Genomic DNA, 17,520 nt, shown 5'->3' on the forward strand with positions numbered 1-17,520 from the left:
TGTGCCAGTGTGGGAATCAGTGGGATTTGCAAACTGAGCAAGAAGCTACCCAGCTCCAGTTGGGGCATCTAGGCACATGTTGGTCATAATCTGTCCCTTACAACCTGATTGAGAAGATCCCTCTGTGAACTTATGAGTTCCACATCTTTGTACACCTTTACAAGGCCAATCAACAGATTGTGGTCAAAGGAAACACCATCCCATTGGCTGTGTCTGTCATAACACTTACACGGCTTACAGCAACCACCACCATGCAACATGCCAGGAGCAATCAGGTAATGGGTTGCCACACAGTCACTGACCCCAACCTGTGACGTGACACACAGCAAAACCCCATTCGTTGTAGTGATGACCTATTATCTATTGCAGGTACTCACTCAGCGCTCCACCATAGTACTTATCACTTCAGCACACTCAACCACCATTGCACAAATGGTGATACGGAAACACTGCACGAATTGCTGGCGGTTATTATGCCACGTATCGATTGTCGGAACATTGCCTAGAAAAAACCTTGTTTATATTGATACTGGAAACACTGTGTTCTGTTTGGGAATTTCACCTTATGATAAACATTGGAAGCCCTGAAGAAGTCTCTTAGGAGACGAAACATGTTGGCTCTGATGTTTGAATTATGAAAGAAGAAACTGTTTGTGAAAAATAAAGAACATTTTGATAAGAAAACCACACTCTGGACTTGGACACCTTTTTTTATTCCCCATGTGCTAAATTATTTGAACTGTTTTGATCAGTGATAACGAAGAAACATTCTGACATTATTGTAAAGAGTGCTGGAACCAATTTTGTGTTTAAAACATTGCACAAATGTCCAACCACACTTGAATAGCATTCATGTCGCAATAATGGTAACTCCCATCGCTGTCCTTACAAAAACAGTTTTTGTACCAGCAGTCTTGACTTCTCATCTTGTTCATTTGTACAGAAGCACGCGGGTCTTCGTAGTGGGTTGTTATTGTGCGAGAGAGCCCATGTTATATTTCACTGACAACATCTGGGCCATATGCGAGAAGGTACATTCAGCCATTGACTCACCACCAGTACTCACAAAGATGCCAGAAATGGATATGCTCGAATGAGTATGAAGCCAAGTAAGGTTTAATGAGAATGGGGTGGTGTTAGATGGGCTTGGTGGTAATACAATGGAAAACAAACCAATGGGGGCAAGGAATGTGGAATTAAAAGAGGGTATGGGCGACTGGGGGGGAACCATAAGCATAGGGGAATGGTTAGGAGCCAAGAAAATAATACATACGGTGTAAACTTAGACGGGAAGGAGGAGCACAAAGGATAAAAGGACAACAATTAAAAACGAAAAAGTGAAGGTGACCAAAAAAGATGCACTGAAAAATAGAAGTGGCCCTTGTCACAACCTTGCTCCTAGGGTTCCAGGGCCATCAGAAGTTATTGGGCTCCAACAAGAACTATTGGAGCCATCTATCACTGGAGTCCTGGGGTCATGGTACTATTAGACCACAAGATAGGTAATCATGTACCTCTCTTTAGAATTTGACTCCCTCGGGTAATAAAGTAGAGCTTTGCAAGGACTACTCAAAGAGTAGGTTTAGAACACACTATGCCATAGGAATACCCCTTAAAGGAAGCTAGAACTTCTTACTTCCTTCCTAGCGTCTAAGCTAAAAACACTATATTGTCTGCTCACCAGTGTGCTCTTCATGACCCCTGAAGGGCGTGATAAGACATAAGCAGGTTTTTCTTTAGAATGAAGCAAGTTCACCAACAGAAGCAGAAAGCACTCTTGCTCTGGGTCGCAGATGGTGCGGATGATGGTAATGACGGCTCCTCCTAGGTCCACATAGGTAGCAGGAGTTCTGTACTCCACTGACGAGTGGGCTCACGTTTGTAAGGTGCAGTCCATTGTCTTCTTACATCACACTCTCCTCGCGAGGTGATCCAGAGGGGCTTCAGTCACGATGCCGAGCAGATTTGTCTCGCGTATGATAGGAAGCTAGCGCTGTGGCAAACCTACCTCCTTCTCAGTTCTTCTGCTGGTCTATCCTTCATTGGTCCATGAGAGAGTCTGGAAGAAGGTCCTGTATGAAAAGACCAGTAGCTATAAGGGTAGCTGGCTAATCAGCTTGCAGGGTTTCAATTACTGGCAGCTCCTTCAAACCCAGGTGCATGGACATTGCATGATCACCACAAGCAGAGACCATGGACCACAGAAGCTTCCTTTGGGATGTCTGACCACTCCAAATGGAATGTCAATTGGGTCCCACTCAGCAGACCACATTTGACAGAGATGAGGCAGGAAGAGGGGGCAAGTGAGATGGACACTCTTCGGCAGACAGACTGAAGTACTTGCTTGGTATTTTGTTCTCTCCCCATTGCAAGAACCTTAAGTGAGGCTCTTATCCGCCCCCCTCCCCCCCCCGACTCAAAATGCCAGGGTTTGCGGAAATTACCTCACACACCATATGGCCTTGCAAGGTTGACCCCTTGTTGACCCCTCTAGCCCCTCAGCAGCTACCTGTCTGCTGCAAATGTCAAAAGGAAGGACAAGGAGTCAAAAATACCGAAATTAAATATGGCTGTTAGAGTACTGTATATTTTCTATGCATGACATCTAGAAACTTTATAAAGTAGGGGCAGTGCTAAGGGAAGCAGCTGCTAGCCCTGGCTACTCTTAATGGTCGTCCATGTTCATCATATCTAGGCCTGGTTACTGCTCTGTAACTGGCTGGCACCTTCAGGACTGGCTGTTAACAAACAGAGAGTGGGGAGAGACTTGAAGAATGATGCAGAACTAGGTTTGAATCAAGACCTGTTGCCCCCTGGACTTCCAGAGAGGGCTTGGGTCAGGATAGTAAAGTTAGGCTATATTTTGAATTGTTATCTGGTAGCACCAATGATTATCTGGAGGAAAGCAGTCTGAGAGCTGTCCCCATTTAGTGGTGGAGAGCCTTGTAGTGTACATAGGACAAGAGGGGACAGGATGTGGTGTTACAACCAGAGCTGCCAACTTTGAAACCGAGGAACCAGGTTTGAGTCTCCGCATCTGATCAATATCCTGTGATTCTGGGTAAATCACTTCATCCCTGTGGCATACAAAAGAAGTATTGGCAAAGCCACTAGGTCTTGCCAATGGGAGAGATATTGACTCTGTCAATTTCTTTTAGCCATGTTGCACAGCAGCATGGCTGCTCTGCAGGTTGGCTGAACAATAGAAAATAAAGCGGTATCATGCGACCAGAGCTGACTGCAAGGAGTAGCGATCTATTTTCTTAGTATTGGATTATTCTCTACCTCTTCAAAACAATGACATCATCCAGTGAGTGTAAGTGATTCATACAGGTTTTTGAGACTTAAAGATATATATAGTAATCTACTGTATAAGTAAAATTACTATTCTTTCTGCACCACCAAATTCCAAAGAATAATTTCGTCAATCCACTATGTGTATTAGAAGACTTTCTTTATTCTTCTTTTAAAAAAAAAACGCCAGAACAGCCAACGCGTTTCGTCCAGCTTCTGTGGACTTCGTCAGGGCTTGATAAATAAATGTGTTCCTCTACCGTTGTGAGTCCTTGTAGACAGGAACCTCGAGTAAAGTGTATGTCCTTCGTTGGAGCTGTTCCCTCCTGAATCCAGGGGCCGTTCGATATCACTCGGCTACTGCGCCGGTCTTAGCGGCAGTACAGATCGTCTTCATCCACGTCCTCTACTCTGCGGTAAGTGCCGTGAGACCGCCGGCGCAGCACATAGTGGATGGACGAAATTATTCTTTGGAACTTGGTGGTGCAATCCACACTTGTGAGAAAAACTGATTGGAACACTGTCAATTATATATCCCAGTCTTAAGGCGATGTTGATAGTCCCTATTTACCATCCACAGCGGGTAGGAGAGTACAGCGGGTAGAGTAAAATTGGCTGCTTCTATAGCCAGGTTTTAAGTTGCGTCCCAAATTCCAGTGGATTGGATTCAGCTTTTAGATGGAGGGGTGTAGAGTTCAGAGGAGGGCTTCTTATGTCTGGAAGGATCACCATCTTGGTATTTTGACTCTAGTTTGCATTTCGATCTCAGATGTCAAACAGGGGTGCACGTCTTGAATTTGGCAGATAGGAAAATATGCACCATAAACCATTTTAATTATTTAAACATAATCATTATGCTAACTGGGAACCAATGGATTGTTTAAGGCGTTGAGAAACGTAGTCACATTTCTTCAGATTTATTTAGATCCTACTGAATGTACCTGGATTTCCCTGAAAGCGAGCAAGACTTTTTCGGAAGTCTCTGGTAGACAGAGTTGCTGGTCTGGATTGTAAGTAAGCATTGGCAACGAACAGCCAATCAATCAATAAATTAATCAATCAGGTGTTTGTTAAACGCCACTACTTACCCGTAAGGGTCTCAAGGCGCTGATGAGAAAGATGGAAATAGAAGCATTCTTCGAACGGTTTTAAGGTGAAATAGAATCATTCAGTGGCTCCTGAGATTTGGGGTTCAAGGGTTAACAGTGACTCAAGAATTGTACCTAAGCTTCCGACTGATTGATTGGGTTTAGGACAATATCCTAGTGATGAAGCCAATAGAATGAAAATAGGTTCTCAGTTGGGGATTGCCACCATGTCACCTTTTTTCTGCCTCTAACACATGATCCTGCACCATTGTATGCACATTGTTGGCCACACACCGCCAAGGGATCAATGATGAGATGGTGGATATGAGGAAGAAGAAAGGTGGCTGGTAAGATGGCTCATTGGTTTAATTACTTGCTGCTGACATCTGCTGCTCCCCTCCAGACACAAGTTTCGATCATGGAAAACTCAACTCAGCCTTCCCGCTTTCTGCGGTTGATAAATTGGGTATTTATAATATTTATAGAATTTAGAGATAGCAACATCGTGATATAAAGTGTTACATAAAAAGTAGTAGCAGATATCAAATACATTAGAATTACAGACTGAGGTTTCTAAGTGAGTAAATGACCCACACAGCAACAAAGCCTCCCTTGACAGTTCTAAGTAGAGGTGGGAGTGTTTCAGTCCAGGCAGTGAATTTACAATTTTCCTGGATTCCAGAGCTTCCCAGACTCTCTTAAGGGTGAGCTGCAGGTCAGATCCTGTCACTCAGTTAGGATCAAAGCCCTAGAATCTTCGTTTCAGGGCTGTGACACTCTTGGGTTTGGTTTCAATCCTGGTTCCAATCCATGCACCCAAAATGGTAGTTTCCAACACTGTCATAACATTTTAGGTAACAGTTGGAAAATCCATGAAATTTCATTACATATGAAACTTTTTGAACATATGTGGGTGAAAGTATTTGCAAAAATACTTACTTTTTTTAGAACAAATATTACGATTCGGCTTTTTGCAGATTGTTTTCCACCAATTAGGTCAAATATCCTAGGGAGTTTTCAACTTTTGATGAAAAATCATAAATTGTGAAGAAAAGTAATACAAAACAATGCGAATAGGCTTAAATCCAAATTTAACAATGTCTTTTAAAAGTATTACATTCACTGAGCTCCATGAGAGTTACAATATCAAACACCCCTATGTGCCTCCAATCAGTTTAGGGCCTGGTTTACAGTTTACTCTATCATAAAATTGCCAGATAGTCTGCCCACCTTACTATCAGCTCTTTATATAGTAAGGCACTTTCGGCGGATGAGATATTCATTATGTTTGTGACGGAGTATCCCATCCACCAAACTCTACACCAGGCCCGTAGTTATTAAAGTCCTCTATACGGGTAAAGAACAGATTCTCAAGTGTGAAACCGTGGAATAAAACAGAGCTTCAGTTCTCACATTTATTGACTGGCTGAGTCTGCAGGTGGAGCAGAGCACAAGGAACTGTGGTACAGGAAGGGCCAAAGTCAAGTCTAGAGGGCCGGATCTGTGCTAGATTTTCAGGATCACCACTCATATTTCAAAAGAGACCCATATTGATTCATTTTGTGTAAATTTGTCCTACTTAGATATAATGAAAATCTATTGTGTATCTGGCCCTTCTGGACCTATGGTGGACATCCATGGTTCCCTCAGATTCCCATTGGTGCAAGAATCCAAGAAAACCTCTTGTTCTGCATCCTTCTTAGCAACACAGAGCCACTCGCCTGATGATTTCTTGCAGGCCAGCCGGCTACCCAGGGAGCCACATCCAATCCTGTCTAGAGATAGAACGAGCCCAACTTTCTCCCTTTCGTAGGTGCTAACTGGTAAACACCGACGGGCCTATTTACAAGCCCCTTGCGCCACTGGCGCGTCACTTTGAATATGGGTAAAAGTGATGCACAGGCAGCGCAAAGTGCTTGTAAATGAGCCCCTGACTGCGATTGAATTTCTCTGTGATCTCTTTCAAAGGTACCGTCTGTGCATGTGTAAAATCTTGACATAATATTTTTGGGTCACTTACATCGAAATACAATAATTTTGGAGTAATAAACTCTTAAATATAATTACATTGAAAACAAAAACGTGATGAGTACGAATACGTCTAAGGGGAGGAGGAATGGGTATGACTTAAGTATTAAAGGATGGGGAATCACTATGTGCAAGTGTTAGCGCATGGGGTATGGCAGTGGGCAAGTGTCAGGGGGTGGGGTATGGCTGTGTGTAAGTGCTAAAGGATGGGGTATTCCCATGGGTAAATTTTAGAGCACGGGGTATGGCAATGGGCAAGTGTTAGAGCACGGGGTATGGCTGTGGGTAAGTGCTAAAGGATGGGGTATTCCTATGGGTAAGTGTTAGAGGATGGGATATGGCAGTGGGTAAATGCTAGAAGATGGGGGTATGGCAATGGGCAAGTGTTAGAGCACGGGGTATGGCTGTGGGTAAGTGCTAAAGGATGGGGTATTCCTATGGGTAAGTGTTAGAGGATGGGATATGGCAGTGGGTAAATGCTAGAAGATGGGGGTCTGGCAATGGGCAAGTGTTGGTGTATGGGGTCTGGCAATGGGGTAGGTGTTAGAGGAGGGGTATGTCTATGGGTAAGTGTTAGAAGATGGGGTTTGGCCATGGGTACGTGTTAGAGCATAGGGCACGAGTAAGTAATCATAATATTGGTAAACTGAAACTGGATTAAGTATAATGCTAAACTGAGGGAAGGAGTACTAGTGTCACCCTTCAAAATGATGCAAAAAAAACCTCGACGATTAATTTGTGAATTACCAAAAAGCACGTGAGGTTTATGTAAATAGTGAAAGAATTGGAGGCCGCCATTATTCACCCCAGACTGTACCTGAAGTGATTAAGGATCCCAAAAATAACACATGGAACTGCTTAGAATGCAACTATTTAATGGATGCTTGAAGTTACGTCACATTACTGCTTTTTTTCTCACACTCAGAGTTTCTTGCTTGTGCTTCTTGAGGCTTCAAACACCCCTAACCCTCCCTGGGACCTAAAAAATCAGCGGGACACGGGGGTCCCACACTTTCAGAACGATTAACCTGCATTCTCAGTGGAGGAATACAAGTGCAGACACATACAACTACTGTCTTACACAGACTACTGCCCGTGGGTACTGACACAGAACAAGCCTGCATACTGACACACGCACCCAAACACATCTGTATACAGACACACGCACACAAACACATCTGTATACAGACACACGCACACAAACACATCTGTATACTGACACACGAACACAAACATCTGTATACAGACACACGCTCACAAACACATCTGTATACAGACACACGCACAAAACACATCTGTATACAGACACACGCACACAAACACATCTGTATACTGACACACGAACACAAACATCTGTATACAGACACACGCTCACAAACACATCTGTATACAGACACACGAACACAAACATCTGTATACAGACAGACACACGCTCTCAAACACATCTGTATACAGACACACGAACACAAACACATCTGTATAGTATACAGACACACGAACACAAACACATCTGTATACGGACACACGCACACAAACACATCTGTATGCGAACATAGACACGCTCACACGGATTGACAGACACGCACACATGCGTACATCAACACGTACACGCTGATATTCAAGCACATCTGTACCACTTCCAAACCAGCATCCACGCACAATCATATCCACACACCTACAATCTGACAAACATGCGTCGAAAAACAGTCGAAGAAACAAAACACTCCTTGACGCTGACACCTAGACAAAAACACGTGAGCACAGTCACTGAGAATCACAGTGTCCGAAAGACACACCCACTCATCTGCACACAGACATCTGTTTGAAAACAGACCCTCCAGGCACTGACACCGCACACAGTGCTGAGAGAGTGCACAGTAACACACACTGACAGCCACGCCCCGGCGCGGACACACATCTGTCCACACACACACAGGCTGACAGCCGGCGCTGTAGACACGTGTGCTGCTCGCACTCCGGCTGACGGTGTCTGCGCGCTGTCAGCACCAGTGCCAGAGGGGGCTGCGCCCTCAGCTGCAGCCAGTGCGCCCCGCACTGCACGCGCTGCACAGAGGCTCCCGCGCACGTCTCCGGGGAGCCCTTCAACCCCGGGCACCCATGGGTGCCCTCCCCGCCCTGCTGCTGTGCCTCCTCCTGAGCGCCCCCTTGCGCCCCGCAGCCGAGAGGAGGGACTTCGGGGCGCAGGCAGGTGAGTGCTGCAGCGCCTAGAATCCCCGGAGAGGCCGCCAGTTGTATTTATTTAATGCGAATTTATATAGCGCGAACATTTCCCGAAGGCGTCAGAGCGCTTTACAAAAGAACCAGTCGCGATACATAAGGATTTTGGATTACATGCGTTACATAAAAGTTTTAGGGGCAGATTTACAAGCCCGTTGCGCCATTTTTGCGTCACTTTTCCCAGGTTAAAAGTAACGCAAAAGTGGCGCAAGGGGCTTGTAAATCTGCCCCCTGGTTTATAGCGACATATGTAATGTAGATGGACCGGCGGTGGCAGTCCGCGTGAGCAAAGTGCACCCCAGCCAGTGTGTCACGGAATGTGCGGGGTAGTGTGTGTGTGTACAGGGAAACTGCACGCGACCTCACAGTGTAGGAAATTGCACAGTAATGGGTGTTTGTTAATACGACGGCAGTGTATGAGTGAGTGGCAGGAGTAAGAAACTACATTAAGTGCGTCGTACTATAAGGGACGTCAATCAGTGCGCGGGGTGTAGCTGCACGCAGAATCAGTACATTTATAAGAAACCGTACAGCACTGTGTGTGTCACAGTATGCAGGGGCGTTACATGACGGGTGTAGGGATGTGCATAAAACAGCACTGCGTGCGAAAAAGTGTAGAGCAATGAACATGTCATGGCAGGGCGGGTTATGAGTGTGCACAGGGGAAGTGTGCACAGTGGCTGCGTGTGCAAGAAATTGTACAACAATGAACATGTCATGGTAGGGGGGTTATGAGTGTGCACAGGGGAAGTGTGCACAGTGGCTGCGTGTGCAAGAAATGGTACAACAATGAGCATGTCTCAGTGCTAAGGGCAGCATCTGAGTGTGTGCAGGAAACGTCTTAGAGTAGTTAGATGAGTTCGAAATAGCACAGCACTGAATATGGTACAGAACGAGTGTGTACAGGTGAGGGGTACACAGAAGATACAAGGGGGGGCTTGTACTTCTCATAAAAGTGCATGGCATAGAGCAGCATAAGAGGGCGAGGGACACTGCACACAGTTGATGGGTGTGTAAGAACTGAACAGGACTGAGTAAAACTCGCTGTGATGAGGTTTATACGAGTGTGTGCGCATGGGCACCACACACAGTGTTAAAAACTGCACAGCACTGAGTATAGCAGAATGGGTATTTTTTTTTAGTGCATAGGGGCACCGCTTACAGTGTTACAAACTGCACAGCACAGAGTATAGCAGAATGGGTGGTTTTTTTTTTAGTGCATAGGGGCACCGCTTACAGTGTTAACAAGCATTTACAATGCAATGGTCTCGGAATTATTAAAGGTAGAGCTATTGGTATTGCTCATTACATTTTTTTTAAAATCATAAATAAATAGCATTGTCATTTACATTGCCAATAGCTTAATCGGGAAATAGATGGCATTGTCATTTACAATGCCAATAGCTTAATCGCTCGCATATGCATGCCCTATTACATTTACACCCACACAGAGCCACACACACATACAGAGCCACCCACACGGTCATTCACATAGAGCCACCCACACACACAGAGCCACCTACACAGTCACCCTCACACAGAGCCACCCACACATAGAGCCACCTACAAAAAAGCTATCCACACAGAGCCACCCACACATAGAGCCACCTACAAAAAAAGCTATCCACACAGAGCCACATACACACAGAGCCACACACACACACAGAGCCACACACACACAGAGCCACACACACACAGAGCCACACACACACAGAGCCACACACACACAGAGCCACACACACACAGAGCCACACACACACAGAGCCACACACACACAGAGCCAGACACACACACAGACACAGAGCCACACACACAGCCACACACACAGCCACACACACACAGAGCCACACACACACACAGAGCCACACACACACAGAGCCACACACACACACACAGCTACACACACACAGACAGAGACAGAGCCACACACACAGACAGAGCCACACACACAGACAGAGCCACACACACAGACAGAGCCACACACACAGACAGAGCCACACACACAGACAGAGCCACACACAGACAGAGCCACACACAGACAGAGCCACACACACAGACAGAGCCACACACACAGACAGAGCCACACACACAGACAGAGCCACACACAGACAGAGCCACACACAGGCAGAGCCACACACACACACACAGAGCCACACACACACACACACAGAGCCACACACACACACAGAGCCACACACACACACAGAGCCACACACACACACAGAGCCACACACATTTTTGTCCCTTTTGATGCTAACCAATTTTACAAGTTTGCCCATGTTTTTAAAGAAATGTTAACCATATGTATTCTTTTATGATACACTTTGTGTGAATCGACTAAAGATAATTGACATGCTGAACGGTATCGTGTTTCGCGTATCAAAAAAGGGAAATACCTCCGTGGAGCTTTACGGGACATCTGTCACAGGGCGAACTCCAGAGTTCAGAGGACGGACGCGCTTTCACAGGCCCAGCTGCCGATAGGCGCCTTCGAGAGAGTCACATAAGCCCCGCCTTTTTCAGACTGGGGGGCGTGTTTTTTAGGTTTGAGTGACGAATGACGTCACCGATAGAAAGAACCTAAAAAACACGCCCCCAAATCTGGAAAAGACGGGGCTTAAAGGGAGTGACGCCCCTCTCCTCCAATGTCTGGCCTCCGTTCAACGTACTTAATGTTTCTTGGGAAAGATTAATTTTTATTTGTCAAACGTTTCCAGTTTGCTCAGAAGAATTCTTGCACATCGGAAATCTTCACCTGCACAAAGCGCCCCCTTTGACTTGCATATTAACCCCTAAACAATGGCCGGGTGCATGCTAATGGTAGACTTGTTTCTCACGACCATCGCAGATCATAGCATACTACAGGGTCTATGGATGGCTGTCGGCCTGCTTCAAGATGCAGATTTGTAGATCAGTGAAAACAAATCTGTCCTCCAAACCAGTTTGTCGTTCAGTGCTCAGATGGTAATGCGAGAAGCACAGATCTCAAAAGTGTTTCCTTTAGAGGAGAGACTGTCATAAATTCAGAGCAAGAGTCAGTTCCTGGGGAAACTGTGAACAGTAGGACATATCTTTTCTGTTCAAGGATCTATGGTTTTGTGCATCTTCCTGAATGTCAAACTTCATATGTAACCTTTTGGAAAGCTTCTGGAAGACCGGTGTTCTCAGATGTCGAGGAATTGGGATAAACAAATCTTGATGAACAAACCATATGTTCACTTTGTAGTGTGATGATGCAAGAAGAACATGTTGCTCCAAGACGAACATGTTGCTCCAAGACGTCCCCTTTCAGAACGCTCTTAGGCCATTGTAACAGATATGTCAAAGTGGGGATGGGGAGCCTACAGTGGAAAACTAAACCTTGAGCTGAGGTGTCATACCATTGTGATGTAACTTAGGAACCTCGGCCTGACCCTAATGTCTTATGTGCGAACATTTACTTCCAAATCCACTTTTCTGCACACCATACACAATGCAAACTTCAATGCATTACCTCAACATTCTTCAAGAGATAAACTGATCTCAAGCCCTTCCAATGAGGCCATATGACATTTTGGCATAGCAGCCTCAGGGCAGTCCACTCACAGATCTGTAGAACGCAAAGGAAACCTAGTTCAGCTATCACCATGTGGAAGAACATCTGTGGGTGCTAAATGATGAAGTTATTTTCAAGATTATCAAAATACTGGGAACTCCTGCAATCAATTTATTTGTTATGACAAAATGCAGGCCTTTACCGACGCCCTAAGTCACAAAAAGTACAGCTCCGGTTTGCTGATTTGGCCCTAATTATACCGAAGCGCTCTATCACTGTGAGGTGGTTGCCATAATCTACTACGGACCTTGGTGTTTTGGTGTGTGCTCACCTTGTCTTGTGCCCTGACTGCTGCTTGTGACTCCCGCTGCCGTTTCCCCCGCTGCCGCCGCCATTTGGGATCAGGCGCGGCCGCCGAGAGGGGGAACGGAGACTACATCTCCCAGGAGCCTCTATTCTGCGCATGCCCACAAGGCGCCAGGAGGCCTTTAAAATCTCGACACTCCTCCGGCTGAGCGGGTTGCCATAATCTACTACGGACCTTGGCGTTTTGGTGTGTGCTCACCTTGTCTTGTGCCCTGACTGCTGCTTGTGACTCCCGCTGCCGTTTCCCCCGCTGCCGCCGCCATTTGGGATCAGGCGCGGCCGCCGAGAGGGGGAACGGAGACTACATCTCCCAGGAGCCTCTATTCTGCGCATGCCCACAAGGCGCCAGGAGGCCTTTAAAATCTCGACACTCCTCCCGCATCGCGGGACGCGCACGGGACGCGCGCGGGACGCGCCGGACGAAGCCCGGACAAAGGGCGGGCCGTCTGAGGCCGTCCGAGGTTGGCCAGGAGCCTCTATTCTGCGCATGCCCACAAGGCGCCAGGAGGCCTTTAAAATCTCGACACTCCTCCCGCATCGCGGGACGCGCGCGGGACGCGCCGGACGAAGCCCGGACAAAGGGCGGGCCGTCTGAGGCCGTCCGAGGTTGGCCAAGGTTGGGTTGGGCCCGGTTTCCTTGTTTGATGTGATATATACTTAGTTGCAGTTTGTAGCTTACTTCGGTTATCATTATTTTGTGCATCCAATTGTAACTGTTGTGCTTAGAGAAATATGCCTCCAAAAAAGCAAGCTACTCCTAATAACACTATTGACAACTATCTTGTACATGTTGTAGAAAGAATCAATAGTGATAGGAGATCTTCCTTGGGAATAGATTCACCTACCCAATCTCCCCTCATTGATATTGAGTCAGATGATCCTTTTGCGCTTCAGACAAACAGTAGTTTAAATGGTGAAATACTGGAGTCTCTTCCTGATACTATCATCATCCAGCCTAGTGGTATTGTCGCTGGTATTGAAGACATTAGTGTTAATGAAGCTTTGATAGAGATATCCACTAGTAATGAGTCCCCAATCTCCCCTGCAGCACCCATTTTAGTCCCGAGGATTAATGGGGAAAACCAAAAGGCTACGACAAAACGGGAGGGCTTAAGGTCAGCCAAGAATAAAGTAGCAAACCTTCCGAGGAAATTTTCAGAGGAAGAGGAGGCTGATCTGACTAGTGAGGCTTATGTTACACTTTCAAATGCCCAATTTAACAAATTACTGTCGTTGATGGAAACAAAAATCAAAGGTGTAGTTAAACCTCTGGTCAGTAAAATAGATAAGTTAACCTCCGAGGTTAACCGATTAGAAGGTTTATTAGAAAAAACTCTGGGCGAAGTAGGTAAACTCCCGGAAATTGTTTTTTCTAGGATCGAGTCTACTCTGAGCAAACCAGCCACTGTAGTTAATAGTGGACTTATCCCTATCCCTGCATCAAATCCTCCAATGGCACCTAAGATTAACTTCCCTGGTGATGCTCCTAATGTTTCGATTCCAGTTCCCGTTGTTGGTGACCCAATCACTGAGAAAGGGACTTTTGAGCTAGTAGTTGAAGCTTCCCCATTGGTTCTTGTCCTTGCTAACGTCCCTCCCTTGGCCCAAGGAGAACACGAAACAACATCTTCCTTAATAAATAAATCTTTATCATGGCTGACCAACAACATGGTAATTTCTCCATGGGGAAAGCAGCAACTCTCGGAAGAGCTCGTAAATGCGAGAAGGGTTCAGTGGATTGGGGACAGGGTCAAAAAGTTTAAGGGGGAGTGTGTTGTCCTTCACTTTTCTGACCCTGGGGTCTTGCCTAATATCTTGCCCAACATTTTACCACCACAGCGGAGATCAACTTCAATAGTTCCACTGACTCTGGACTTCTTCTACCCAAGGAAGGGAAGTGGTCCGAATTCAAGTATTCTGAGAACCAAATGGAACATTGTGACTAAGAGGGGGAGGAAGGATGTTGCCTCGGTGGACTGGGGCTTGGGGTTGGAAAATCGTTTCTCTGCATTATCAAACTTGAATGCTTGTGACTGACAACCACCTATTTGTAACTCTATGCCACTAATTGTATGTGCTGAAAGCATTTTTGGAGAGGCCAGCTACTTAACTAAAGATCGAACTAAGGGGTCCCCCTTTGAGGATCCAGCAGGCCCATCCAATGAAAATACTAATTGTAATGATACTGGTGGAAAGATGATGCATGAGACTATTACAAGCCCTAGTTCTGTCATGATAACTAACACGGGGAATCTTTTGTCTTGGAATGTGGCTGGACTATGTTCCAAGTTGGATTGTGCTGACTGGTTTGGATTTATTAACAAGTACGATCTTTGCATCTTCCAAGAGACTTGGGCGTGTGACCCTGTTTTTGCTTTGGTGTACATAAATTTTCATGTTCCTGCTTCTAAGGGCCCTAAAGGGCGTCCGATGGGGGGTCTTACTATATGGATCAGGCAGTCTTTAAAAACTGTTGTAAAATGTGTGGAGCTTGACCAAAAAGATATCCAGCTCATCAGACTCACTAGTGATCTACCCATCTCCATAGATATTTATAATATCTATGCTAGAGGTGGAAACAAAGGTAAATCTGAGGTTCTCTTGAGCCTCTTTAATCTCCTAGAGATACACTCTGCAGGGAAAAACATACTAATTGCAGGCGATTTAAATCGCACTTTCGAACCTCTCATCACTGGTGATTCCCCTCTCGGGGTAGAGGAAGATAAGCTATGGGATATCCCCACATTAGACACTCCTCCGATAACTCGCTGGACGGCTGACATACTAGGCTTAAATGCAATGTGCCTGGAGTACGGGCTACGAGCCTTGAATGGTCGAACCAAGTCAGATCGAGTCCCTGCCATGACTTTTAACAACGGGCGAAACAAAAGTCGCATTGATTATGTCATCTGTAGCATATCTATATGGTCATCTGTTAGGGACATGGTGGTAACAGTAAGGCCAGAAAGCGACCATGACCCTCTATGTGTCTCTCACAGTTGGTGGTCGTTTAAAGTAATAGCACCGACCCCTTGTGACCAACTTTTGCTCCCGACGATTGTTCCAACTAACGATATGCGCAGGTTAAGGTGGTCAGGTGTCAGGACAGACCAGCAGGCCCTCGAAAAAATAGAAGCAGCGACAGACAAGGCCATTGCGGCCCTGGAGAGCGTAGCTGGGACCCCACAGGGATATGAAGACATAACTAAAGCACATACGACTCTCTTTAATGAAGTTAAAAGTTACTTCCTAAAACCTGTACATAACAAGAGGGTCTGTCCCTATAAATCTGCAAAGTGGTATAACCATGACTGTAGGGCGGCAAGATCCAACCTAGGAGTTGCCATTAAGAGCAACAACCTGGGTGAGATTCGATCTGCTAGGAAGCACTATAAAAATTGTATTGCTAGGGCAAAAAGAGAATGGGACGAAGCCCACTGGCAGAAGTTGAAGTGTGCAAGTGATCGCAAACACTCTAGACTATTTTGGCACATTGTCAAATGGGGTCACGAAACGTCTCCAGAAGCTCCCAATAACAATGTCTCTCATGATGCATGGGTCAAATTTTTTAGTGAACAGTACTCTTCCAGGGACCAATTCGGTAATAGTTCCTGCCCTACTTACCTGTTCGCAGATGATGACATCTTTGCTCAGAGTGAAGTATTGTTTGCCCTGAAATCCGTTCACAGTGGCCGAGCACCGGGCATTGACGGAGTCCCTGCGGATGTTTTCTTAAATGACACCGATAGGTGGAGCAAATACATCTGCTTATTACTAAATCACATTGCCAGGGGTGCTGAAATCCCGGTATCCTGGCGGGGTGCTGTCATTATTCCGGTATATAAAAAGGGAGATCGTGCCCAACCTTGTAATTACCGCCCTATCAGCTTAATTGACACTGTTCAAAAGGTTGTAGGGCGTGTAATTATTAACAATTTGCTCGATTGGGCAGAGGACCAGAATGTTCTATCTCCTTTTCAGGCTGGGTTTCGCAGAGCAACCAGCACTGTGGACCAGGTCTTCCGTTTTCAATTGATTCAGTGGAGGACTGTGGTACTGGGTGGAGGTAGTCTTTACGCAGCATTCGTTGACCTACAGGCTGCATTCGACCTGGTGCCAAGGGCAAAATTGTGGGAGGTGCTGGCAGCTCTGGGGGTCCCAATGACCCTGTTGACCTTGATCATGAGACTCCATGAGGGTACTTACGCTAAAATCCAATGGGGTGGCTATGGAAATGACACTGTCGACTTTCCTGTTGAGCGTGGGGTTCGACAGGGTTGTTCAATGGCACCAACATTGTTTACCCTTTTTATTAACGGCATTGTTTCCCGCATGCAATCTCAGGCTGTGGATGCTCCCTCTCTCGCAGGTGTAAAAGTTCCTATTTTAATGTTCGCCGACGACACCTTAATTTTATCGAAATCCCCTAGCGGTCTGCAAAAGGCACTGGTAATTTTTGACAAGTTTTGTAGTGACCATGGCTTGGAGGTAAACGCTGCTAAAACAAAACTCATGGTTTTTAATCCTTATAGAAATTTTAAATCTAAAATATCCATGAGTGGGCGTCACCTTGAAGTAGTCAATTCTTTTACTTACCTGGGGATTCTTATTTCTAATGACAATAGATGGAACCAACATTTAAATATTGCAGTATTAAGACATAAGCAATTGGCTGGTACCATCATTAAGGAGCACAGTAAATCATTGACCAAAGCGATCAAACCTCCCTTGATCATATACGAGGCTAAGGCAATGGGGTCTGCATTGTATGGGGCTGAGTTGTGGGGGCAAGAAAACCTCCAGGAGTTACAGACATCGGAGAATAACTTCCTTCGTAAACTGACAGGCACGCCACAGAGCAGTCCCCTTTTGCCTCTTAGATATGACCTTGGCAGGAAAGAAATCTCGGCAATGTGTAAACTTCGTCCGATATTATATTGGCGTAGAATCTGGACCACCCCTGAGTTGTCA

The 17,520-nt window shown here is 45.8% G+C and overlaps 1 protein-coding gene across 1 annotated transcript in view; it reads left to right on the top strand.

Moving 5' to 3' along the window:
• Positions 1–8,491: 8,491 nt before the first annotated feature.
• LOC144766629 (von Willebrand factor A domain-containing protein 1-like) overlaps positions 8,492–17,520 on the top strand; it is a 165,557-nt gene continuing 156,528 nt past the window's right edge. The window contains exon 1 of the mRNA XM_078650414.1: positions 8,492–8,619. Coding sequence (XP_078506540.1) covers positions 8,529–8,619 — 91 coding nt within the window. The 5' untranslated portion in view covers positions 8,492–8,528. The remainder of the gene's footprint in view (positions 8,620–17,520) is intronic.

The sequence above is a fragment of the Lissotriton helveticus genome, chromosome 7 (assembly GCF_964261635.1).
Source record: "Lissotriton helveticus chromosome 7, aLisHel1.1, whole genome shotgun sequence".
Lineage (NCBI taxonomy): Eukaryota > Metazoa > Chordata > Amphibia > Caudata > Salamandridae > Lissotriton > Lissotriton helveticus.